A 27,170-nucleotide genomic window follows, 5' to 3' on the forward strand; every position below is an offset into this window, starting at 1 on the left:
ATATTTTCCAAATACAGTTAAGGGAAAGTTGGGTGAATTCTGAATTCTGAGTTCATATTTCTCTATGTTTACCTGCTCTGTGTTTCCTACTTTTTGAAGTTTTATATTTTGTAATGATGACAAATCCTTAACCTCTGTGAAATGCAAGATGTCATCATGAGTACAACTCCATCTGTTGTCAGTTTTCTCTGGGCTGTCTTCCTAAGTTTCTGTCTTTTAGGGAACACTTCTGGCTTGGCATGGTGTAACTCAAGGGTGGTATAACATTGTGTTTGTGTCTCATTTGCTCTTCTGCTTTTGTCCTGGGAGTTACCTTATTTCCATCTGTTGACATTTCCACATCATCTTTGGTTTTCCTTGTCAGTGATCTCCTCTTTTCACTAAGGCCAGGTGTCCTAACTATGGCCATGCAGTGGAATGACTGATGGGACTTTTTTTTAAAAAATCTCAACCTGAGGATATGCTTTTTATTGTTTTTAGAAACAGGGTGAGGGGGATTGGGAAGGAGAGAGAAACATCAATGTGAGAGAGAAACCGATTGGTTGCCTCCCATATGCACCCCAACTAGGGATCAGACCCACAACCTAGGTTTGTGCCCTGACTGGGAATCAAACCCACCCTTTTTGGTATGCAGGACGAAGCTCCAACCAATTGAGCCACAGCCAGGGCACTGATGGGACTTTTAAGAAACTTAGATGCTTCCCCAATCCTCAATGATTCAGATTTCCAGTGATTTTTATGTATAACTGGGACTGAGAATTACTGACCAGTTTTTATAAGTTACCTTTCCTAATTTACTCCTAACCTATTTTTTGATCCTTTAATGCTATTTTTGTTCAATGGCTATATTATTTTCATCCAGCTAGACAACATTTATTGAGTACCTATGGAAGATATAAATAGTCTGGTTGTTGTGGCTGATTGAGCATATCCCATACATCGAAGGGTCACCAGTTCGATTTTTGGTCAGGGTACATATCCAGGTTGGGGTGCATGCAGGAGCAACCGATTAAAGTTTTTCTCTCACATCAGTGTTTCTCTCTCCCTCTTCTTTCCTCTCTCTCTAAAGTAATCAACAAAAACATTTTTTAAAATATTAAAGGAATTCTGGATAAAATTTAGTCTGGTGGTAGAACTATGCTATTTACATTAATAATCAATGAATTTACACAATTTTTAATGTATCAGCCAGAATCAATATAACCCCCATTTCCTCATCTCAATTATCACATTTGATAGGAAAAATTCACATATTCATTCATAATAAACCTAATATCCACTAGCTGGTATCAGTTATACATATGGCTATTTCTTTACTTGTTTCTTGTTTCTCTTCTTGATTCACAGGTGTGACAGGCACTGCAAAATCAGTAGATAAGGGAGAGGGGTGAAAATACAAGAGAGTAGTGAGATAGGTATTTAATAATTTATCAAGATATAAATCCTGGTAGGTTCAATTTTTATTGAAAAGAATAGCAAATAACTATGATAAACTAGAAAGTGATAAAGTTATATATGTCATGGAAAGTATTATTGAAATGCAGAGAGGGGGAAATTGTGCCTTAATAGAAAATAGGCTTCTTTATATTTTTGTTCTTCTATGTTATTTTATGCTTATTGTCATTACTTAATTTATGCTTTTAAAATAGTATTAATAATTCATTTTTAAAAGATAGTAGGCATGAAGAAGTATACTTATATTTTAAATTTCCTATTCATTTTACTTGGATCATCAAAATTTCTAGATAAATAATCCTTACCATAGATAATAAGGTAGAGAGTAGTTAAACCCATGGTTTTGAAACTAAGATTTTTTTTTAGAAGAGGAATTTATAGTTTTTCTGAATTAAATATGTTTAATTTTTTTTTAGAAATACCCATAGTCAAATTAATAGCAAACATATTTGTCCATATTTTGGACAGACTTTGTACTGTCCCTTATCTTTAGAGTATAACTTCGTTCCTTACGCAGGTGATAATGACCAGGACATGTGCTGTGAACACCCTCATCTTTTTTCTTTGTTCCCATAACGGTTCTCATTGTTACCCCCTATGTTCAACTTCCCACCCTCATATCCCACTCTGTGTTCCTGATGTTATTCTACTTTCATCTCTCATCTTTAACTTTCATACTACTTCCATTTCAAACAGCTAGTAATTTTTTTACCTAGGGTCAAAGTATGCTGCCTTAAAAAAATTTCTACCTTGTGACCCCTTTAACAACTTCCTTTCTCACTTGACTGTCAAATCACTTACAATTTGACATCTCTCTGCCCTCAAGCCCAGAACTATTTTTTTTTTTTTTTGCCAGCATTCCCTTTGACCTGTTTGCAATATTTGCCATTGTTGATCCTCTCTTCCTTCTTGAAACTTTGCTTTTCTCTTGCTGCACTGAATCTTCACTCCTCTGGTTTTCCTCTCTCTCCATCTGGCTGCTCCTACTCTGGCCTCCCCTTCTCCTCTCATTTTTAACTGTAAGGATTGTAAAGGGTCTCTTCTCATTATTTTATACTAGTGGCCTGGTGCACGAATTCATGCACATTGAAAGAAAATTAATTAGAAGAAATATTTTAATATCACTACTCGCCCTTTCTCTATAATAGAAGTGTCAACCAATTTCATGACCGACAATGACAGATCAAAACACACACGTGCGATTGGCGCTAGCGAGAGCTTTATACGTATTGTGCATGTGTGAGACAGCTTAGCCTTTTATAGATACAGAATAAACTTGCTTAATTAGACCTGCTCTCTGATTTAGCTAAACTTTTTCCAGCCCAGTGAAGCACCCCAACTTCTCTTTCAGGTAATTGTCAGCAACACAGCAGTAAATATCAACACAAAGATTATTATTGTAGATTATGCAGGGAGAACAAAGGGTAAAATATTTAACTGCAGCAGTGTTTGACTATATTCTGTGCAGTGAGAAAACCTGAAGTCATTTCCAAGGTCCACAATTTCTTACTTCTTTTCAGTCGGGTCAAGTTTCTAAACTTTCTAAATTTCCATTTTCCGGCTAATGAAAAGAAAATAGGATTCCACTGAGTCTCCTACCTACCTACTCCAGGACTTCTGTGAGGATCAAATGAGATGAGGCACGGGAAAACGCTTCACAGACATTTGGTTAAAGTGTGAAATGTTTGCACCTGGCTATAAAGCAAGTCGTGTTCCTGGGCTGAAGAAACTGCAAGGAGGCTAGCCGTCGAATTGCTACGTGATGTCATTACCCAGATGGACACTTAGCATATTAGCCTTTTATATATATAGATTCCTCAGAGAGATTTTGCCCACTTTTATGGTTTCAACTGTCATCCCAAAGTAGACAACTATTGATACTTCCAATTCTGACCTTTTTGAAAATGCCGTAAGATATCTCCACCTGGATGAGCTGTGGGCACCTCAGGTTCTGTATGTCTTTCACCCAGACCACTACCTTTTCTTATAGATGTGCTCTTTCTGTATGGCTCCACTAGGTAATCAAAGTGTGAAACCCAAGCCATTTCAGGTTTTCTTCCCCTTCAGTGAGTTGCTAATTCAAGTATATCTCACTTCCATTTCCTCTACACTGTCATAGTTCAAACAAGCAATATGTTAACTGTTAACATACTGTTAACCTTTGTAGTAGTCCCACACCTGTTTTTTTTATGCTCGTAGCATGTCCAGTGCTTGGTTTAGTACCCAAAGCACATTATGTCATTTTTCTGTGAAAATGCCTTCAGACTCTTTTAACCAGTATAGTGAATATTACCGCTGTCCACCTAGCTGCTTTCGTCCCCCAACCTGAAAGTCATCCTTGATTCTTTTCCCTCACAAGCTCTATCATTTCCATCTCTAAAATGTATAACTACTTTGCTCATTTATTTTCATCTCGCTACTTACAATTAATTTTCCAATTAGCAGGCAGGGTTATCTTTTAAAAGTAGGTATCAGTTTTGCGTTTTCTCTTTCCAGCCGGCGCCGCAAGATCAGGGGCAAGAGAAAGCCCTACCACAAGAACCGAAACAACACTAAGATTGGACCCCTCCGCATACACACAGTCCGAGTGCCCAGAGGCAACAAGAAGTACCTAGCCTTGAGGCTGGACGTGGGCAACTTCTCCTGGGGCTCAGAGTGTTGTATGCGCAAAACAAGGATTATTGATGTTGTCTACAATGCATCCAACAACAAGCTGGTCCCCACCAAGACCCTAGTAAAGAACTGCATTGTGCTCGTTGACAGCACAGCGTACCGACAGTGGTACGAGTCCCACTACGCACTGCCCCTGGGCTGCAAGAAGGGGCCACGCTGACTCCTGAAGAGGAAGAGATTTTGAAGAAAAAACAAAGAAGATTCAGAAGAAATATGATGAAAGGAAAAAGAATGCAAAAATCAGCCATATTCTCGAGGAGCAGTTCCAGCAGGGCAACCTTCTTTCATGCATCGCTTCAAGACCAGGCCAGTGTGGCTGAGCAGAGGGCTATGTGCTCGAGGGCAAGGAGCTGGACTTCTATTTGAGGAAAATCAAAGGACTGGAAAAGCAAATAAATCCTCTTCCTTCCAATCTTAGCTCATGTAATAAAGGTGTTTATTCTAAAAAAAAAAGTAGGTATCAGATTGTCATGTACTGACCTAAAACATTCTCATGGCTTTCCCAGTGTGTAGGCTAAGATCCAACTCTACAGGTTCCTCACAGTCCTACTGGGTGTGGCCCTCCCTGCTGTTTCTCCACCCTCCTCTTGGGCCTATCTTTTCCTAACCCACTGTGTTTCATTCACAATTGATTTGTTTTCCTTATTCTGTTGAAACTGTAGTATACCCTCCTCCCCCATTACAGGGCCTTTGCACATGCTGTTTCCCCCCTCCTGGACTAGCTTTCCTGTGATTGATACTCAATAAACATTAGTTTTAAAAATGAGATGAATTTTTGTTTTTGTTGTTAATCCTCACCTGAGGATATTTTTCTCATTGATTTTTAGAGAGTGGAAGGAAGGAGGGAGGGAGGAAGGAGGGAGGGGCAGAGAGAGAGAGAAAAACATCAATGTGTCCAGATTCCTCCAGGCTGTCTAAAAGGGTAAGAGATCCTTCTGTTTTGTAACTGCATAGTATTCCATGGTGTAAATGTACCACATTTTAAAAAATATGTTTTTATTGATTTTATTTATTTTTTAATATATTTTTATTGATTTCAGAGAGGGGAGAGAGATAGAAACATCAATGATGAGGGAGAATCATTGATTGGCTGCCTCCTGCATGCCCCCGACCAGGGATCGAGCACCTGGGCCTGTGCTCTTGACCAGAATTGAACCTGGGACCCTTTAGTCCGCAGGCCGATGCTCTATCCACTGAACCAAACCAGCTATGGCAATAAGTACTTTTTTGATTAACAATCAAATAAATATTTTAGGAGTTAGAGTATTATTTTACTGAGACCTCACATATTAACTTAGCTCTCTGTATCATGAATTACATATTGAAAACATGTAGTTTTAGCTATATGTGTAGGTCATATGCCAGAGAAAATCCAAGTGTTTATTGCACAAACTGATCCATATTAAGTGATCAGAGCTGAATGTAAAGACAGAAAAACACTCCTAGGGGATGTTTTAATACATAAAATTTTTATCACTTACCATTTATGTCAGAAAACAAACTCCCAAATAACCAGAGAACTTGAAAATTTTGTGCCCTAATTAACTGAATAGTCAATTTCTTTGATTAGTACCAAATATACCATCTATATATATAAAAGGCTAATATGCTAAGTATCCGACCATCTGACCAGTTGCTATGACATGCACTGACCACCAAAGGGCAGACACTCAACGCAGGAGCTGCCGAGCTGCAGTGACTTGGCAGCAGTGGTTCTCGGGTGACACACCCCGAAACCAGAGAGGAGGGAGCTTGATTCCTGGCAGGGCCGTGGGATTCCACCTTCAACCGTGGGTTATGTTGTTGCTGGGGCACTGTCGGTCCTGAATCTGGTTTACTATACACTTGCATTTGCGTTCCACACCCTCGTATGACAGCAACTTTGCAGAGGGCCCTCTCTCACTCCGGGACCTCTCGGGGGATATCAGAGAGCCGGTTTTGGCCTGGTCCCCGCAGGGTCAGGCGGAGGGACCCCACCTGCCGGAGGGACCCTGCTCACTCAGCAGATGCTGGGGAGGGACTGAGGGAGGTTGGCTTCAGGGCGTGTCTGGCCAGTCTCACCCAGTACCACCCCACTGGCCACCTTCTAATTAATTTCCTTTCATTGTGAACGAATCCATGCACCAGGTCATTCGTGTATATGTAACCAGTTACTTCTTTTCTCTATACAGTCTGAATGTACTAAAGTGAATATAAAGCAAAAACTGAGCTTTACCTTAGTTAATTTTTCTTTTTGTTTTAGAAGGAATTGTTTAGATTTTACAAAATGATTTTGTGGTTATAGTTCACTACTGTAGATGCACATAGAATTAGGATTCAATTGTAATGATCATGTGACATAGTCTAGAAGATTGGTGTTTTTTTGATTGAGATTTTATCCTTTTATTTTTAATATATTTTTATTGATTTCAGAGAGGAAGGAAGAGGGGGAGAGAGATAGAAACATCAATGATGAGAGAGAATCATTGATTGGCTGCCTCCTAAACACCCTCTACTGGGGATCGAGCCCACAACCACGGCATGTGCCCTTGACTGGAATCAAACCTGGGACCTTTCAGTCCACAGGCTGATGCTCTATCCACTGAGCCAAACCGGCTAGGGCTAGAAGATTTGTTTATAAGTAACACATATCATTTAAAAATTTTTATTTTAAATAGAAGAAATTCAGTTTATTTTATCTTTAAAGAGTGTGTTTGTATTTCCTCCCTGCCTCCCATTCTGAGGCCAAGTTCCTGTTGCCAAAGGCATTTTCATCCCTTTCAATCTTAGAAAGCAGACGGCAGGAACATGGGTGTGCCATAGGGCTCAGTCTTTGGACTAATCTGTCTGCTTATTCTTTTGGTCTACTCTAGATGCATAGCTTGAAATGTCCTTTATATGATGATATTCTGTGCCTATAATTTGTAATTGCCTATTTGACATCTCTTTTTAATGTTTAATAGACACCTTAAACTAAACATGTTCAGAACTTAATTCCCGATTTGTCTCCTCATCCCCCATATCTGCTCCACTGCAATCTTCCCAATCTCAATATGACAGCAATTCCGTCCTTTCATTTGCTTGGGTCAAAATGTTTGAATCATCCTGATTTTCCTCTAATATTGACTTCTTTTCCAGACCCAGTCCTGCATTCCAAATTGCCCCTTGCAATATCAACTTAAACTCAGCAAGTTTGAAATTGAGCTCATCATCTGTCCTACCAAAATTATCTTCTTCATATCTCTATTTCTGTGAGAATCATCACTATAGTCCTAGCTCTGTGTTTTCTCAATACCTCATCTGGCTTCCATCCTTCTGCTTCCTCATCACCACCCAAATCAACTCGTTGTTTTTTCATCGCTGGTCATTTATTGCTATAGACCTGGACTATTGGAGGGGCTCTCAGCCTGATGGCCAGGCCTAGCACCTTCCTCCTCCATCACGGTCTGCATACTGCTGTTGGGTTTCCTTCCTCTGCTGCTGTTGCTAGAATACATCCTTGTCCCCTCCTCTTAAACTTTTTCTGACCATGTTAGCTACACAGTTCCTTTTCTGAACCACTCTAGCACTGTTATCTAAGAAGTAGTGAGGTATATGGAGAGAACTTTGGGCTGTGAGTTTACAGACTGAGCTTCAAGTCCCAGTTATGCCCTTAATACCTTTTGTGGCCTCAGACAAGCCACGGTAACACCCTGAGTCTCAGTTTCCTTGTAAAATGAGGGAAGTTTGAATAGCTGACTATGTCTAGCTCTAACATTTGTGTATTTATTAATCTGCAGCTCAAATAAAGACCATTTCATATATGAATTACTGATCCTATCCCCGCTCAGTGATCATGTCCCCAGTTCTTTGCAGTTGATCTAAAATGTTATTATAAAATGACTTATATTTTGCTTTTACCATATTATTTTTTCCTTTTAACATTCTATTACATTAACCCATCTCATCTTTTTATTATGAATTTTAAGGCCTTCATTCCATTATGTTCATGTTTCTCCTGTAAAGTTGCCTGTTCTCTTTTGGTTTTTATCTTGTTCTTCCACAATAGAGACTATACCTTTTTAGCTACAGCACTCATGTATAAAGTTGTTCTGTATTTTCTATTTATTGAGCCATATTTGAGTCTTTACTGGAGGATCTCCTTGTTTTGTTGCTCTTATTCTAGTAGAGGTTTGGGTTAACACTTTCTTACCTAAAACATCATTCTAATACTTTGTCTCCCTGAAAAGAAATATTAAAAATAGAAACAGAATAGCCCAGCCAACGTGGCTCAGTGATTGTCAATTTATAAACCAGGAGGTCATGGTTTGATTCTGGGTCAGGGCACATGCCTGGGTTGCAGGCTTGAACCCCAGTGTGGGTGTATAAGAAGCAGCCTATCAATGATTCTCTCATTGATGTTTCTATCTATCTCTGTTTCACTCTGCCTTCCTCTCTGAAATTAATAAAAATATATTGGAAAAAAAAAAGAAACAGAATAACAAATATTTATAAAATTCATCCTAAAGCCTGCCAACATAGACTTTTTATAATATTTTTACATATTTTTAAATGTACAGTAGACATGCCATTTGACTTCACACCAATACTGGTGTTCTCCAGAGGACCTAGGGTTTGCTCTATCATATATATTTCTGAGTACAATTTACATGCCAACCATGGGGGAATTCTGTGGTGGATTGATGATTTGAGTTATTCATACAAACTTTCTAATAATGTTTTTAGTATGAATATGTAAGGGGCTCCACTTCTAAAGAAATGGACGTGAGCCTTCATTTTTATTTTGAAATAAAAAGTCATAATCTTGTCCAAATTTCTTATTCTTTCCAAAAATTTTTAGAGAGGTTTTTGCCATGGACATGCAGCTAGTACAGTTAAGGTCTTTAAGCCATCTTATCAAGGAACAGATTAGTAAATAGTCTACACATAGTTTGAGCACTTAGAGCAGAAGTCAGCAAACGCATTATAGGGCCCATAGAAAATATTTTGGGTTTTGCAGTGTCTTGGTTTGCTTGAGCTGCTATAATAAAATAATAGACAGGTGGCTTACATAATAGAACTTTATTTTCTCATTGTTCTGGGGACTAGCAGACCAAGATCAAGCTTCCTGCTGATTTGGTTTCTGATGGGGGCTCTCTTCCTGACTTGCAGGCAGCTGCCTTCTTTCTTTGTCCTCACATGGCCTTTCCTTGGTATGTGCTGAGAGTGGGGGGCAGGGGAGAATGCCATTATTTCCATTGGATTAGTGTCCCCACCCTTAGGACCTCATTTAAGCTTAATTACTTGTAAAGACTCTATCTCCAAATATAGTCACATCAAGGGTTAGGGCTTCAATATAAATTTAGGAGAGGGGACACACAATTAAGACCATAGCAGCAGCCCAAATGGTCTCTCGATCACAACTACTCACAACTCTGCCCTTGTAATGGGAAAGCAGCCATTAGCAAATAAATGTTAAATTATTTGTGTAATTACTTTATATAATTTCTATGTGTTGTGAAATTCTATTGATTTTTAATCACCTAAATATGTAAAAAAAACATTCTTAGTTTGTATACAAGAGCAGGTGGCGGGTATATTTAACTCATGGACCATAATTTGGCAATCTTTGATTTAGTAGATAGGAGTGATGAATATTCAAATCCCTCTGAGTGATTTCTCTTTGCAGGAGGGTACTTGACATTTTCTGGATGAGAAACTAATACAACACCATTTTTTCTTCCCTTATGTGTTATAGGTACTGAAGTTTGATGCCTATTTTCAAGAAGATGTTTCTATGTCCACTGACGAACACTATAGGATCCGTCAGGTGCACATTTACTACTACCTGGAAGATGACAGCATGTCAGTCATGGAGCCCCTTGTGGAAAACTCTGGGATCCCTCAAGGCAAGCTGATCAAACGTCAACGCTTACCCAAGAATGACCGAGGAGACCATTACCATTGGAAAGACCTAAACCGAGGAATAAACATTACAGTTTATGGCAGAACTTTCCACATTGTTGACTGTGATGGATTCACACAGGTATAGTATATATTTTTGGAAGTTGTGGTCTCTGAGGCATTCTAATTTATGGAAGGATACATATCACTTATTAGAGTAAGATAATCTGCCTTGTATGGATTATTATATAGGTTGATTTGGTATTTGTATATGTGCCAAAACTATGCAGTGGTATCATTTTTTCACAATGATATTGAAACATAGCCATTCAAATAAAATTAACTTCCATCATAGCTGAAGCCTTTGATAAGAAACCAATTTACATGCCAGTTCAAATAGCGAGTAGAAGAGGTAGCACCCTTGATGGGGTGGAAATAGGAAAGATGCATTGGACAATGTACCTGAAGTTTGAGTTCACAAAAATAGTACTATCTTTTATTAGCAGATATGAGCCTAAATTTTTCTGTGTAATTTATATTTTTTTCCCTGTAAATCATACTTGCTATATAATAGGGACACTTGCTCTCTAAAGAATTCCTGAAATAAACCATTTTTTAAAGGACAACACTTTTTTTTATATTGACAAAAATCTTCTGCTTTCTCTATTTCATAAATATGGATTTTCTTACCATAGAGAGAGAGAGAGAGGCCCCCTTTTTTAAAAGCACCAAATGTATGCATGTGGCTCAGTGGTTGAACGTCAGCCTATGAACCAGGAGGTCACAGTTCGATTTCTGATCAGGGCACATGCTGGGGTTTTGGGCTCAGTCCCCAATTGGGGTTTTGCAGGAGGCAGCTGACCAGTGATTCGCTCTCATCATTGATGTTCCTGTCTTTTTCTCCCTCTCCCTTCCTCTCTGAAATCAATAAAAACATACATTTTTAAAAAATAAAAGCACTAGAAGCAAATATAGTTTCTCAGTTATTTTATACCTTTAATCTCATGTTACCTAATGCCAGATAAGATTAGTTTTACCATGCACTGAGCTCTTAAGAATTCAGTCATTTATCTTTTTAATTTAGTAATTTATTTAGCAAATACTTATTGAGTGCCTGCTATGTGCCAGGCACTGTCATAGGTGCCAAGTATAAAGAATTGCCCTTATGGAGGTGATTACATTCTGGTTGGAGGAGGAAACAATAAATTTATAATGTGTCAGATGCTTATAAGAGCTATCGAAGAAGCTAAATCAGAGTAAATGGGATGGAAGTTGGAGTTGCTCTATATGAAGGCTGGTCGGGGAAGGCCTCACAGATAAGGTGACAGGTGAACAAAGACCTCAAGGAAGTAAGAAAAGGAGCCACGGCACCTGTGTCATCCCAAAGCAACAGGGAAAAACTCTACAGAAGGTGGAGGTGCTAGACCATCTGTGAGATATTGTCCCCTTCAAGCATGTTTTGTTCTGTCATTGTTTAGGTTTTTTAGGTCCTTTAAATCATAGGCAGTTTCAGAATTGTACCAAAAATGAGAAATTATAAAATGTTTCTTTGAGTTATTAAATTTATTTTCACAGTTGTGTCTCTCTGGACAATTTGAACATTTGCAAATTGATCACTGAGCAGTTGATCTAAACCAGTTACAGTCAGTTCTTAATATTCATGGTAGTTTTGTTCTATAAAGTTACCACAAACACTTCATTAGCAAACACTGCACCATTGCTCCAAGGAGAAATACAGGGTTAGGTTCCTACAAGTCTCTGGTCACCACGTTTTCATCAACCCATTGGATACATAAACTTGTTTAATGTGTTTCTGTTTCAGAATGCCACATTTAAAATACACTGTTGATTCATTAACATCAAACTCACACCTGAATGAAGGTTATCTCACACATGTATTTCCTCCTTCAGGGACATCAGCCTGACTTTTTAAAAATTGTGGTAAAATATACATAACAAAATTTATCATTTTAACAATTTTAGATGTATAGTTTAGTGACATTAAGTACACAGCCTTCTTCATGTAGAGTATGAGACAGTACGTCAGCACTAAGGTTGGGGCATTTTAAACAGCGAAATCACCAGCAAATGCACAAAGTGAGAAGAAGTGGCACTAAAGAGACCACAAAAAGGATACTTTTTCAATACAGAAGCTGAAACACCACAGAAACTCACTTTGTTCAACCTCAGCTATGAATGTGTGCATTAGGCAACTCAGATTTTCATCACTGCATGTCTGACAGACCAATAAATTTTAGGAAGTAGGTAAATTTGCAAATACAGAATTTGTGAATATTGTAATGACTGATAATAGACTAGAGCTGTGTATTTCGGGCACTGATAATTAGATTGAATTGTGTTTTCAGTAATTGATCTGTTAGGTGAGAAGTTGGCTCCTTAAACAGTTTAAAATGTATGCACATCTTATTAATTTGATGGTTTTCATTAGGGCTGGACCTATGGATGGATAAGGAAGATAGCTGTCTTTAGGGTGTGATTTGAATAAGAAACCACCTCTCTTTAAACATATCATCATCACCACCATCCCTTCTAACCCCTCCTCATTACTCCAAATAAATGTTTGGTGCTATAGACAGAATGAACTGAACACATTAAAAAATAAAGCTCCAGAAATCAGAGATAATAGAATTTATCTTCACTAAAGTATTTTTTAAAAATATTGATTTCAGAGAGGAAGGGGGAGGGAGAGAGAGATGTAAAATCAATGATGAGAGAGAGTCATCGATCAACTGCCTCTTGCCTGCCCCACACTGGGGATCAAGCCCACACTGGGGCATGTGCCCTGACTGGGAATCGATAATCAGCGACTTCCTGGTTCCTGGGTCGACACTCAACTGCTGAGCCACACCGGCCAGGCTCTTCACTAAAGTATTACTGCTAGTAAAGTAGATATGAATTCTACTCCACAAATGCCGATGTGCAAAAAATATTATATTAAAAAGTGACTTAAAACCTACTTGCGCCCCAGTCCAACTGAGCTTGTATTTCTATTCACCCTCAGCTTTGCCAAAGTTTTCAAGCCCTAAGAACAAGGAAACATTCCCAGACTTAAAGGAGTTCTATAGGCAGGGCTCACATGTCCAGTGACCAACGACACCACCGTGATGTTTGGTGCTAGGTAAAACAATGGAACTCCGAATGCCTGAGATTAAATGTACCTGGCTGCACAGGTGCTTGGAGCGTCCCTACAGATCACGTATAGAGTCTTGCTCTTCTGAGAACCACCAACTGTGTCTCTTTTCCAGTCTGGGGGAATTTCCCCCTTTCTCTCCTCTTGCCCTCAAAGACATTCCCTTCTCTCCCCTCCTTTAAAATAATCTCATCAAAGAGTTTAGGCTTTATCTAAGAGATAGGAAGTACTGTCATCCTTAGGAAGCGTCTCAATTCCTGCCCAAATTCCTAAGGTAAGGTTAACAAAGGGCCTGGTTATCTGTTGAAAGCAACAGAAAGGAGTACAACACATTAAGTATCTCAACCAGTAATCCTGCTACACTAATACACCACCTCAAAGGAGAGGAGAACTTTTATTGCCAGTCAGTATCTCCAGCTTAGTCGATTTAGTAGACATTAAAATTCATAATATTTTAATATTGAAAGAATATTGGAGACTGCCTAGTAAACTTTAAATACTAAGATTACAAGCAAGTTAGTGCAGAGCTAATACTAGAACCCAAATATTTTGGTCCTGTGTTCTATATATTTTCTATTGAATTCTCCAAAAGCAAACTACACAGTTCCCCAAAGAAACCTAGATTTCAGGTTAATTTCTAGTTCCAGAATGTAAACAGAACCCATGAAGTTGTTCTTTTTCTGATTCTCAAAAAAGCATAATCCATTATGGTTCTTTTGAAAAGAAATGTCAAGTTGTATTAAAAGATATGGTGACTCTGAAAATAGTACTATATTTACTCATAATTAGCAAAATAGAATTCAAAATCAAGTCAAGTTCAAAGGCTTAACTTTTTTTCTGGTGAGATGTGAACACTTGATTTGCCTTTCCTGTTTTGCTATAATATTTTCTGGTCTAAACCAGTGGGCATGCTTGCTTTTTTTTTATTTTGCAGGGGAGACCTAATGATAGACTTGTTTTAAATGAGTTGGAAAGTTGGGAATTTGATTTCAGCTGAACTTTGCCATTGTGCGGTTTGTCCCTATACCTGATGTGAATTATATATTTGAAACTTGTTAGGTTTCAGATTTATGTATGTAAGTAATCCTTACTCTGTGCTCAGGCACCTGACTAAATTCCATTGATCTGAGATTATATTTGGAGCTTCTCTTATTGCCTGTCATTTTTATAATATAGAACACTTAAGGTAATAATCAGCTATTGTCTGCATTATTGAGTTGGGTCAATTGGAGGCTCGGTACTGCGAACACATGCTCAAGGTGCAAATTAATGGTTAACCCTGGCAGTGGTATAGAAATTATTACACTTATTTTTATTCCATCAGTTAATACTTGAAGAAGCTTCAAGAAAGGTGATCATTATTAATTTTGAATTATTTAGGAATTTTTGGAAAGTCAAGGAATTGAATTAAATCCACCTGGGAAGATGGCTCTGGATCCTTACACAGAACTTCGGAAACGGCCTCTTCACCAGTATGTCACTCCATCGGACTTTGATCAACTCAAGCAGTTTCTCACCTTTGACAAACAAGTAAGTGACTCAGGCACCTTGGTAAGTTAACTCGTTTCCAAGTGTGGAAATGTTTATTAGCAAACTATTTTGGTGTGTGTGTTTTGAAACATCACACCTATAATATAACCATTTGGATACAGTGCTGTTTTTCAGATTTTATTAGAGTTAGAGGGCTAGGAATGCCAGAGTTTTATAGAGATCCAAAGAAGATGGTGGAAGTAAGTCTTATGACTTCCACCAAACCTTTAAATCTTAGAGCATTCCTGAGCTACATCTTTCCACTTTGTATTTCCAGCTGGCTACTTATTTCCCAAATGTGAGTTAACCTCAACAGAATCCTTTGGGACACCTTAAATGGATTATTTATTTTGCATATAAGTAGATTTCTAATGTTCAAATAGTAATTTCACAGAAGCATTCCATTACAGATGATTCTTGTTAAGTTTTATGTTAATGTGTGAGTACAGAATGTTCTGGGTATTTTCCAACTCTCTTCCAGCCTTCCTGTGCTCCCCCTGGTGGGCATGGTGTGTAGGAGATTTCAGTCTTCCTTTGTGTGCTGAAGGGAAAGATCACCCTCAATGCCTCTTTGCTGCTTTTTCTCTCTCAGAAATGTAATTCCTTTTAGTTCAGAAAATTTTACCTAGCACTATCATAGTCTTTTTAAGGATGTTCTTTATATCAGTTATATATCTGTTGTTACTTTGAATTTAAAGATTGTGTTGTTGATATTACTAGAAGATATGTGTTGATAAACTAAAAAAAGACTAATGAGTAAATGAAAATTCTTTCCATATTAATTACAAACAAACCATTCACATGCACCTTTATTAGTAACTGTATAAAGGATCCATTGCTCTTTTAATTCAACTTATCTTTCCCTGACTAATATTTTTGGGTCAAAGTGAATATTTTTTCTCAGCACAGATTTATAAGCCTATTAATATTTTCTAGCTGTTGACATCTGATATATAATTTCAGATGTTTTTGTATGTTTGGTAAAAATTTCTTTATTTTTTTAACCATTTGAGATTGCTTCATTGTCTTTCTAGCTAATCTCTTCATTATTGTCTGATATATGAATGCCAAAGTAGCTAAGTTAAACTCTCCACTTATAGAATTCGTATTTAAGTCACTACTTTGGGTTTCTCAAAGGTTCTTCGATTCTATGCGATCTGGGATGATACAGACAGCATGTTCGGTGAATGTCGGAAGTACATCATTCATTACTATCTTATGGATGATACGGTAGAAATTCGAGAGATCCATGAACGGAATGATGGGCATGATCCCTTCCCGGTCCTGATGAACCGCCAGCGTATGCCCAAGATTTTGGTGGATGCAAGTACGTATGGTTTGGTTTATTTTCTGATAATTGGACCTTTTTTTGGATTTTAGAGGAGTTTCTAAATGACCAGAGTGGTCATTTCCCTTTACACTTAGGAGGCTCTTGGTGTGTTCTTAAAGGGACTAAAAACTGCTTTCCCTTAATTTTTGTCCTTTACTTGCCCCCTTGGTTCAGGCTCCACTCAGAAATGGTCTGTGGAGAGGACTGATATCGAAGTCAGAAAACAAAAACAAAACAGCAGTGTGAGATTTATGAAAGTGTGGGAGATCAAGGCTTCTGAACTAACGCAACTTAATATCAGATTTTTGTGCATTTCTGAAACAAGCTTTTTCATTCACAGATACAGCTTTTCATTTCCTTATGTGCTTTTTTGACTTTGCTTCTTGCCTCAACTCTGTGACAAAAGGAGTTTCTATGTGGGATGACTTAGGATTGGAAAAGGCATGTCTGTGGCTCATAGAGTGTAGCGCCACTGTGTGAACACTTGCTCTTTCTTTGCTGGTGTAAAGGAACCTAGTGGACTGGAGAGTGAGGCCACAACAAAACGCAGGTGGCACCTGCCTCACATCAGTACTTCTCTGCGATACGTAGGCTTGCTTTAGTTATTGACTTTGTAGTTAAGAATGTTCTCTTTGCCTGGCTGGTGTGCATGCCCAGTGGCTGAGCATCAACCTATGAACCAGGAGGTCATGGTTCGATTCCCAGTCAGGGCACATGCCCAGGGGATGTGCAGGAGGCAGCCAATCAATGATTCCCTCTCATCATTGATGTTTCTAAATCTCTCCCCCTCTCCCTTACTCTCTGAAGTCAATAAAAATATATTTTAAAAAGAATGTTCTATTATAAAAATGCCATATTGGTGGCATATGACATATCTCATGGTTGGATGGTTGACAGAACTCTGTAAATGTTCATTGATTTTTTGGGGAGTTAGGAGATAAGAAATTCCAGGTATTGAGCAAGAAGTTTGTCTTAAAGGTTATAAACAAAGTGGCCGTCTGAAGGCTAAAGTCTTGGCCTGCACAGTGTTTAAAAAAGAATGCAGTGTTATTTGGGGGTAAGGAGTTGGAGATTTCTATCTCTGGGAGAGTGGATAAACAAAATGTGATGAAGGTATACCTTGATAAATATGTAGTGTAAGAAGCAATAAACAGAATGTACAAGAAAGCAAATAGGTGCATCTTAAATACATAGTGCTGTGTAGAAAAAAAGTAAAAAGAGATGTATAATGCAATAACGTTTGCATAAAGTAAAATACACACAAAACAATATACATAATACACTATAATAAAAAAAGCTGCACGTTAGAATGGTTGCTTGCGAGGTAGAAGAGAGTGAGATTGGTGAAGAGAATAAAAGGGAGTAAAATTGTTTTAAATTAAGAGAGTTAACATTTAAATCTCTTTTTTTGAAAAACTGAGAATAATTGCTAACACAGATTGTATTCCGTGCTAGCAAGAACTGGATCTGTGCCCTGGTTCAACAGAGTTTGGCTGCTGCCTGTCATATTCTTATATATAGCCTACTATCCAGCCCTCTTAGAGTCCTAGGACATTAGGACTGAGGTACTAATTTTGGCCTTTCAGATTGCTTAAATGAGCCTGAAATTTCTGCCATCCGGAACTGATAAAAGTTAGATTTACAGTAAATTAAAAGAAAGAATGGAAATGTCAGCAGACCTTGAAAAAAAGTGTCACTAAAACCGAGTTCCTTGAACTCTCAGGTTCCACGCTTGTCTCTGCTTTATCCATGTGGCCTACATCTAAATTTTCAATATATAATCATCCTGTTCTGTCCCCATGTACAAAAATTAATTCAAAATGGATCAAAGACCTAAATGTAAGACCTGAAACAATAAGTTACATAGAAGAAACTATAGGTACCAAACTTACGGACCGGCATTGTAGAGAACATTTTATGAACTTGACCCCAAAGGAGAGGTGAGGAAAGGCAAAAATAAACGAATGGGACTATATCATTCTAAAAAGCTTCTGCACAGCAAAAGAAACAGACAGCAAAGCAAACAGGCAGCCAACCAGATGGGAGATGGTAGTTGCAAATAGTAGCTCTGACAAAGGTTTAATTTCCAAAATATATAAAGAACTCATAAAACTCAACACCAAATAAATAAACAATACAATAAAAAGTGGGCAGAGGACCTGAAAATACATCTTTCCCAAGAAGACATACAACAGCCAATAGATATATGAAAAGATGCTCAACCTCACTGGCAATTAGGGAAATTCAAATCAAGACTACGATGAGATACCACCTCACACCTGTTATAGTGGCCATTATCAACAAGACAAGCAACAACAAGTATTGGAGAGGTTGTGGAAAAAAGGGAACCCTCATTCACTGCTGGTGGGAATGTAGACTGGTACAACCACTATGGACAGCAATCTGGTGATTCCCCAAAAAATTAAGAATAGAGCTACCATATGACCCAGCAATCCCACTCCTGGGTATATACCCAAAAAACTCGAAATCACGTGTTTGCAAAGATATATGCACCCCTATGTTCATTGCAGCATTATTCACAGTGGCCAAGACATGGAAACAACCAAAGTGTCCTGTCATAGAGGACTGGATGAAGATGTGGTTCATATACACAATGGAATACTATTCAGCCATGAGAAAGGATAAAATAGCGCCATCTGCAACAACAGGATGGACCTTGAGAACATATGCTAAGTGAAATAAGTCAATCAGAAAAAGCTAAGAACCATATGATTTTACTCATATGTGGGATATAAAACTGAAACTTATAAACACAAACAGTAGTGTGGTGGTTGCCAGAGGGATGGGGGTGGGGAGAGAAGTCCTAATATAAGGTGAGAGGAGAAGATTTGACTTTGGGTGGTGGGCACATGGTGCAATATACAAATTTTTTTATTTTTATTTTTATTTTTTATAAATTTTATTGATTTTTTACAGAGAGGAAGGGAGAAGGATAGAGAGTTAGAAACATCGATGAGAGAGAAACATCGATCAGCTGCCTCCTGCACATCTCCCACCGGGGATGTGCCCGCAACCAAGGTACATGCCCTTGACCGGAGCGAACCCGGGACCCCCCCAGTCCGCAGGCCGACGCTCTATCCACTGAGCCAGACCAGCTAGGGCCAATATACAGATTTTTTAACATAGAACTCACACATGAAACCTGTATGTTCATGTTGACCAATGTCACTCCAGTCAATTTAATAAAAATAACACTAATCATCCTGTTCTATAACTTCCCAAATTGTAACAAAGTTTTCATCAGTTACATGGAGAGGCAGCATGTTAACATGTGAAGGGTTCTTTTAAGAGGTAGGAAACATATGTTTTTGTAAAAGTTATTAGTTATGCAGCAGGATAGAAAAAGCTAAGTAAATAATTCCTTTAACTAGAAGGAGTGTAGAGTTGTTGTTTAATTGACTCTCAAAGCCATTTATCCAATGGATGATTCTTACTAAATTCAGTTAAACAAGAGTTACGTGTCTGCTATGGGAACTAGTTCATGTGCTAAGTGCTGTGGAGGATGAAATGAAAATGTAACTTTCAGACCTAGAACCCTTGTCCTTAAGTCCCTTCTAGTGACTGGGGAAACAGGTCACATTAGTACACAAAGCCATTAAACAATAACACAAGTGTCCAAGACTATCTGATTATATAACTAGTTATGCCATGTAGACAGAGCTCAGAAGAAGAGATGGGAGCTGGAGTGACTAAAGAAGGCTCTGTGGCAGAGCTGGGTGCCAAATACTTAAAGAACATATAATTTCAAGCTTCATATAAACTCATAGAAAAGAAAAAGAACTTCAGTCATTCATTGTTAAAAAAAACTAAAGGCACCATGAGAAAAAAGAACTACAGTCTCACTCATGAACGTACGTGCGGAAATCCTAAACATCATGTCAGTAAGATAAATCCAGCATTACAGGAAAAAGGTAATTGTTGGGCAAACAAGGACAAATGGCTGGAACACACACACAGGCACCCAGATCTCTCAGAACCTTGTTTACTGAGGAAAACTCACGGAGTCACGAGCTGTGTCCCCATTGCCCATCACTTACTGGGGTAACTCAAAGGGATCTAGTAGGGTTAGGCACTGCACACGGGGAGGAGGGGCTTTTAAGATGCCTGGTTGGGAAAATACCAGCCCTTCTTTTAGCATGATCAAGGGCTAGAGTTCATCCCTTTCTGTGTGATATAGCAGAATGTTAGCCTCCTTTTCTATTTCCCATCTTAGCAATTAACAAGAGAATACCAGTCTGCCTCTCCTGCCTCCTGAGATCAGAGTTCTGAGGCCAAGCTTTGTGGTTAAAGCTATGCAGTGTGATACTTTACCAGAACCGATTGACTACCTTATGGTTTCCAACACTTCGTTCTCATAAAACTGTGTGACAAAATTGGATTTATTCCAAAAAAGCAAGGTTGATGTTACATTTTAAAAATGTGTTGATTCCCCAGATGTAGGGATCACTGTAATCATCTTGCTCACTGTCCCTGCCTCCTGTCACAGGACTAGGTCACACTGTCCCAATAGCAGTGATCACAATTGAAATGAAGCCATTTATTTGTGTAATTGTTAATATCTGTCACTTCAAACAGAATGCTTTCTTCATTAGGACAGGAATGTTGTTTATATTGTTAATTGTTGTAATCTCAGTATTCAGTAGTGTACCTAGTACATGGTATATGTGATCACTGATAATTTGTTGGGTTCCTTCTAGATCTAATACTCTACACAAGGACTTTTATTGTTTTTTCCAGCGATGATGTCTCCTGAGCATGAATTCTGTTAAGATCAGTGACCTGTAGTGATAGTTGGAACTGAACATGGGAGAGAGACTTTACAAAAGCCATCTGGGGTATTATTTATGTGTCCTGTCAACAGATGGAAGTACACAGCCTGTGTTCCCCTGGGAATGTAGAGGAGGCCCTGACCCTTGACCAGAGCCAACCACTGTACTCTGTCAGGTTCTCCAGAATGCCCTGCTGCTGTGTGTCCCATCCTCATTCCTTCTTTCCTCTCTCCCTGCTCTCTTATTAGAGAACTTCCCTAAGTGTGTGCTGGAAATCTCTGATCAGGAGGTGTTGGAATGGTATACTGCCAAAGACTTCATCGTTGGGAAGCCTCTCACTATCCTCGGGAGAACCTTCTTCATTTACGATTGTGATCCGTTTACTCGACACTATTACAAAGAAAAGTTTGGAATCTCTGATTTACCATGTATTGATGTAAGCAAGAAGGAACAACCTCCTGTAAAACAGGTAATGGAACGCTAGTTCTGAGTGTAGTGAGATAATTAATATTTTGATGTAAAGTTTAAGAAAAAGGAAAAAAAAAGACAGGTGAATATCCAGGGAAAAAAAAGAAAAAAGCAAAAAAGAGACAAAAAAGAAACTGGACAAAGCATATAAAATAGAGCAGTTCACAAAAGAAGAAATAGAAATGGCTAATGTACATATGAAAAGAGCCTCAACTTAATTGATAAGGAAATAGAATGTAAATAATGAGGTTTTGGATCTCTTTGATTTTGAAAGACTCGCGATACCTATGTTTGCTCTGGCGTGAAGAAATATTTTCATGTACTGTTAAAGGAGGACCAATAAGAAAAACCTTTCTGCCCTGGCCAGAGTGGCTCAGCTGGTTGAACACTGTCCCATGCACCAAAGGATTGAGCCCCAAACCTGGGCATGTGTCCTGACTGGGAATCAAATCAATCACTGGTTTGATTCCCAGTCAGGACACATGCCCAGGTTTGGGGCTCAATCCCCAGGAGGGGGCATGCAGGAGGCAGCCCATCGATGTTTCTCTCACATGTTTCCCTCTCATCGATGTTTCTCTCGCATGTTTCTCTCTCATCGATGTTTCTGTCTCTCCCTCTCCCTTCCTTTCTCTGTAAAAATCAATAATAACATATTTAAAAATGATAGATAAATAAGAAAAAAAAACCTTTCTGAAGTCAGTTTGTCATCATTTTAATTTATTCAAAATAAAATGTTATGTATTTCTTGACCCAGAAAAATCTGTGTGTGGTTTTAATTTCTCCTTTTATATCAAGTCTTGCATTACTTTTGTAATATTTTTTTCGTTTAGATTTTTTAAAAAGACATTTTTCACATTCCAGATCCTGAGGGCATTTCATTGTTTCTTGCTTATTTATCAAACCCTTTCACTGAAAAACTGGTTGACAGCAAAACAAAAACTGATTAACTGAAGATGTTGGAAGATGACTTTCTTTCATTGCAACATAGCTTTCCTTAGAATCACACTGAACTACAGAATTCAGTTCTGAGCACCACAGAAGTCCACTCTGACATGAGAGTAAGTTCATGGTGCTTTTAATGCACTGAAATAGTAAAATGGTAAACTTCAGTCTTCAGAGTGGCTCAGCCACATATTTTAGAGTTTCAAGTGAGAATTGCACATTTTAAAAATTACACATTATACAAAACATTCAATAAGTGTCTGAAGTATTAAGGTAGAACAGTATCATGGACTGAAAGTGTGATTGTTTTTATACCTCTTTGGATTAGGAGCAAGTCATACAACCTCTTTGTTGCTCATGTATAAGGAAGGGTGATCAGACCTGTGACTCATTTCTGTTGCCACTGTGTGTGTAAAATAATGTTGCCAGGCTGTTTCTTTTCAAAAGAGAGACAACAGGATGGAATTGAGTTGCTCCAGCCCAGGCCCTTACCTTCTCCCCATCTGCTGCCTATCTGTGTGCCCTGAGCCTCCATTATACTGAATAATGTGTGGTTCTGCAGGTGCTACATTCTGATTTACTCCCTTGGACTTTTGCGATGCTCTTCACCTGCTTAAACCACTTTTCCATCATTTTTTTCACACGACTCTTTCTTATTCTTCACAGCTCAGTGTAGGCTTTCTCTCTTCCAAGAGAGTATCTCTGAAGCTCCAGGCGGGGCTGGCCACTTCCTGTGTGTTCCTGGGGTGCTCTATGCCTCTCCACAGGCACTCATCTATTACATTAAAATACCTGTTTATGCATTTTCTCAACTAGGCTATAAATTCCTTGAGGGCAGGGACTATATTCTGTACATCTTTGTGCTCCTAGCAACTAACAGTGCCCAGCAGGTCAAACGTATGTATACTGTATGTCTCTTGAAGTAGGCTGAAGAAGACTGCCTGATTAGTATGTGTTTGCTATCCCAAAAGATCTCTTACACAAGCCTCTTAGAACCAACATTTCATTAAAACAATGCAAAGAAGAATTTGGAATTTGGTGTATGCTGTGAGTTCTCAGGGGCAATAAAACTTCTGGAAGCAAGTGTAGGTGGTAATAATACAGTCATGCGTCATATTTGGGTCAACAATGGCCACATGTACAACAGTGGTCCCATAAGATTATAATGGAGGTGACAAATTCCTATCACCAAGTGGTGTTATAATGTCACAGCACAGCACATCACTTACGTGTTTGTGGTGACACTGGTGTAATTGTGCACTGCTAGTCATTTAAAATTACAGCTCATACAGTTATGTACGGTACATGATGCTAGGTAATGATAGTAAATGACTGTGTCACTGGCTTATGATTTCAATGTACTAAACTTCTTTTCATTATTTTAGAGTGAACTTGTTCTACCTACTTAAATAAAGTTTGTTGTAAAACAGTGTTATGCCAGCAGCAGCCTGATACATTTTGTGTTTACCGCGTCTTGACTGCATCATTTTCTCTTGTGATTAATCTTGTGTAGTTTTGCTCATTGTGGTTCCTATGCATACAAATCCACTGCTAATGTTGCCAGTGACTGATTTGGATGCAAAATGAAAATGATTAAAGACTACAAAGGTAGACAATTAGTGATGGCTACATATTTCCAGTCAGGCATGTCCCATTCCACCATAGCTACAATCTTGAAGAGCAAGAACAAAGGTAATGAGACTAAAAAAAATTTGAGAAGGGCCTGTGTTAGATATGGAGAAACTTCTAATGACCCAGATGGAAGAGTAGATATAGCAGTATGTCCTCTCGGCACCACAAGGATCACAGCCACAGAGAAAGATTTGGTTTTGATGTTGAAAGAAAAGGCTGGTCCCAGCTTTGATGTGAATTTATCACTAGCTCTAGATGGTTTAAATTATTCAAGTATTGTTATTCATTCCATAATGTGAGTGTTGATGTGAAGGCAGCTGAGGAATTTTTGGAAACTCTAGATAAGCTGATTGTGGAGCAAAATTATCTGCCAGAGCAAATATTCAATATGGATGAGACCTCCATATTCTGGAAACAGATGCATGAATGGACTTCCTTCCACAGGAGGCCAAGTCAATGCCAGGTTCCGAGGCTTTTAAATACAAAATAACAGTCTTGCTTAGGGGCAGTGTTGCCGGCTACAAATCGAAACCCTTGTGATCTGGCACAGTGAGAACCCCTGTGCGTTCAAGCATATCGATAAGCACACATTGCCAGTTTCCTACAGGGACATGGAAGTCATGGGTGACTCAACTCCTCTCCCAAGATGCCCTCCGGAATTGCTCTGCCAGTGAAATGGAGTACTGTTTAGAGAATAACATACCCTTCAAGATTTTGCTTATTGATAATGCTCCTGAACATCCTTCTTTTATTGGTAACAGTCATCCCAGTATCCAAGTGCTATGTCTCCCTCTAAAACCACCTTTTTGATGCAACCAATGGATCAAGGAGTTATAGCAGGTTTTAAGGCCTAGTACCTGAGGAGGGTCTTGAACCAGGATATTGCTGCAACTGAGGAAGACACTGATGTAATTCTGGAGGGATTACAACATTTTGACTGCACCAAGAACCTTACTTGAACTTGGGGTGATGTCACCAAGGAGTATATGAATGGCATCTGGAAGAAGACACTCAGGAGATTCACCCATGACTTCAAAGGCTTTATCAAGGATGAGGATGTTGCAAAAATGAAGACTATGGTTGAGATGGCAAATGACTTTAGCCTGAGTGTGGATGAGATGACATTGAGGAGCTCCTAGAGGTGGATCCTGAGAAATTAACTAATGAGTTGTTGGAACTGGAATGCGTAGGTGAAGAGGCAAGAGAAAAGGAAACTGCAGGAGAAGAAAAAGACGAACCCCCAAGAAAATTCACAGTGAAGGTTTTAGCAGAAGCTTTTGCAGACCTCAACACACTCCTTAGAAAGTTTGAAAAATGGACCCCCAACACCAAAAGGTTTGTATTATTAGAGAGGAATGTTCATGATGCATTATTGGTCTATAAGCAGATTTATGATGTAAAAAACAAACAACCCAAGCTAACCATCATGGGCATGTTTCTGAAAACAGTGACACCTCCTCAAGAAGAGCCTCAGGCGGGTCCTGCAGAAGGTGTTCCAGAAGAAGGCATTTGCTCTCAGAGGAGAGGACAGCTCCATGTGTGTTACTGCCCCTCAAGACCTTCCAGGGGACAAGATGTGGAGCGGAAGACAGTGATATTTAGGTCCAGACCCTGTGTAGGCCTCGGCTAATGTGTGTAGTTGTGTCTTAGTTTTTAACAAAACAAGTTCTGAAAAAATTTAAAAATAGAGAAAACTTATAAAATAAAGATATAAAGAAAAATATTGTTATACAGCTGGACAAAGTTTGTGTTTTAAGCCAAGTTTTTTCATAGAAGAGTTGAAATTTTTTTAAAAATTCAAAAGTTTTTAAAGTAAAAACATTACCATGAGTTAAGATTAAATTATTGTTGAAGAAAAATATCTTCTTATAAATTTAGTATCGCCTAAGGGTACAGTGTTTGGAAAGTGTACAGTCATGTGCAGGCTTTCACATTCACTCCTCACTCGCTGACTCAGCCAGAGCAACTTCCAGTCCTGCAAGCTCCGTTCTTGGTAAGTGTTGCGTACAGGTGAACCAGTTTTTATATTTATAGCATGTTTTTACTAGGCCTTATCTATGTTTAAATACAGAAATACCACTGTTACACTTGCCTGTAGTATTCAGTATAGTCACATGCTGTGCAGGTCTGTAGCCAGGAGGACTAGGTTATGCCATATAGCTTAGGTGTGTAGTTGGCTATACCACCTAGATTTGTGTGAGTGTGCCCTATGATGTTCACACGATGCTGAAATCACCTGACGACGCCTTTCTCGGAACATACTTCTGTCATTATGATACATGACTGTACCTCTTGCTATCAGTTGGTGTTTTTTTTTTTTCTGATAGAACTCTGTACCATTGAATGTGCCTCACCCTCAAAATTTTTGGCAGCATTTGAAAAAATACCATGGGAACAGATCTAGATTCTTATCAAGCCAACTATTCCACCACTTTAGTTTACAGATAAGTGTAGTGTAAGATAGAGGTCCAGGGGACTTTCCCAAGGTCATATTGCAAAGTGCAAGGGTGAGCTTTACCTAAGCAGGGGGTGGGATGGGAGGGATTGTAACAGTGGTGCACCTTTAGGAGCCCTTTGATCCATCTTTTGAGTTGATAAGAGCTTTTGAGTCCTAGGATACTTCTCCATTCCACTCTCATTACCATAATACTTTTTTTTCTCTTAACCTGTCTTCCAAAGAAAGTAAAGGATGGGGAGACTTGGATAGAGAGCAGAGAGAAGTGAAGAACTACGTAGATGTTTGTTTTGCCTATCAGTCACTCTGTATACTAAAACTAACTACCTCCATATATATGGCACATTAATTATAGTGTTTGGTCAGTTTATTTTCAGTAAATTCTCTATATTACAAATAAATTCTCTGCCTATTAATAAAAGTCTGTGTTGGAAATGAGTAAGAGAGCTCCTCTTACCAAACTGCAAATACATTTAGCTCTCCTTAGTCTTGACCCTTCAGTCATTTAAACCCTGAACAACATAGTTGTAAAGCAGGGATGGGACACAGTAGCAGGGTCTAGAGGGGTAAAGCTGGAGCCAAGCTAATGGTCAGGGGCAGAAGTGGATATGAAAGGGATATATTCAGTTTGAGAATCACAACACTCATAGGCCAGGTTGATCTGCTAGATTGGGAGTAAGTAAACATGGGTCCAATGGCCAGATGTGTTCCCTCTCAATGGAGGGAGATGTGCTGGTGAGGCAGAGGAGGAAACCAAGGACTAGGAGAGCTAATCTGGTATGGAGAAGTCCCCTAAAGGCAGTACGTGAGGGGATATGGGACTTTCACGCTCATCGTTATACTTGCTTTGTTTAGAAAGCCTGGGCAGAAACTCTGGTGGGT

At 38.8% G+C, this 27,170-nt stretch overlaps 1 protein-coding gene across 1 annotated transcript in view; it reads left to right on the top strand.

The window, feature by feature from the left end:
* EFHC1 (EF-hand domain containing 1) overlaps positions 1–27,170 on the top strand; it is a 66,416-nt gene that overhangs the window by 11,155 nt on the left and 28,091 nt on the right. Inside the window, exons 3-6 of the mRNA XM_081094835.1 lie at positions 9,845–10,132; positions 14,522–14,671; positions 15,809–15,998; positions 21,040–21,260. Of these exons, the coding sequence (XP_080950961.1) occupies positions 9,845–10,132; positions 14,522–14,671; positions 15,809–15,998; positions 21,040–21,260 (849 nt within the window). The remainder of the gene's footprint in view (positions 1–9,844; positions 10,133–14,521; positions 14,672–15,808; positions 15,999–21,039; positions 21,261–27,170) is intronic.

This window comes from Myotis nattereri (genome assembly GCF_964212035.1).
Source record: "Myotis nattereri genome assembly, chromosome: 6".
Classification (NCBI taxonomy): Eukaryota; Metazoa; Chordata; class Mammalia; order Chiroptera; family Vespertilionidae; genus Myotis; species Myotis nattereri.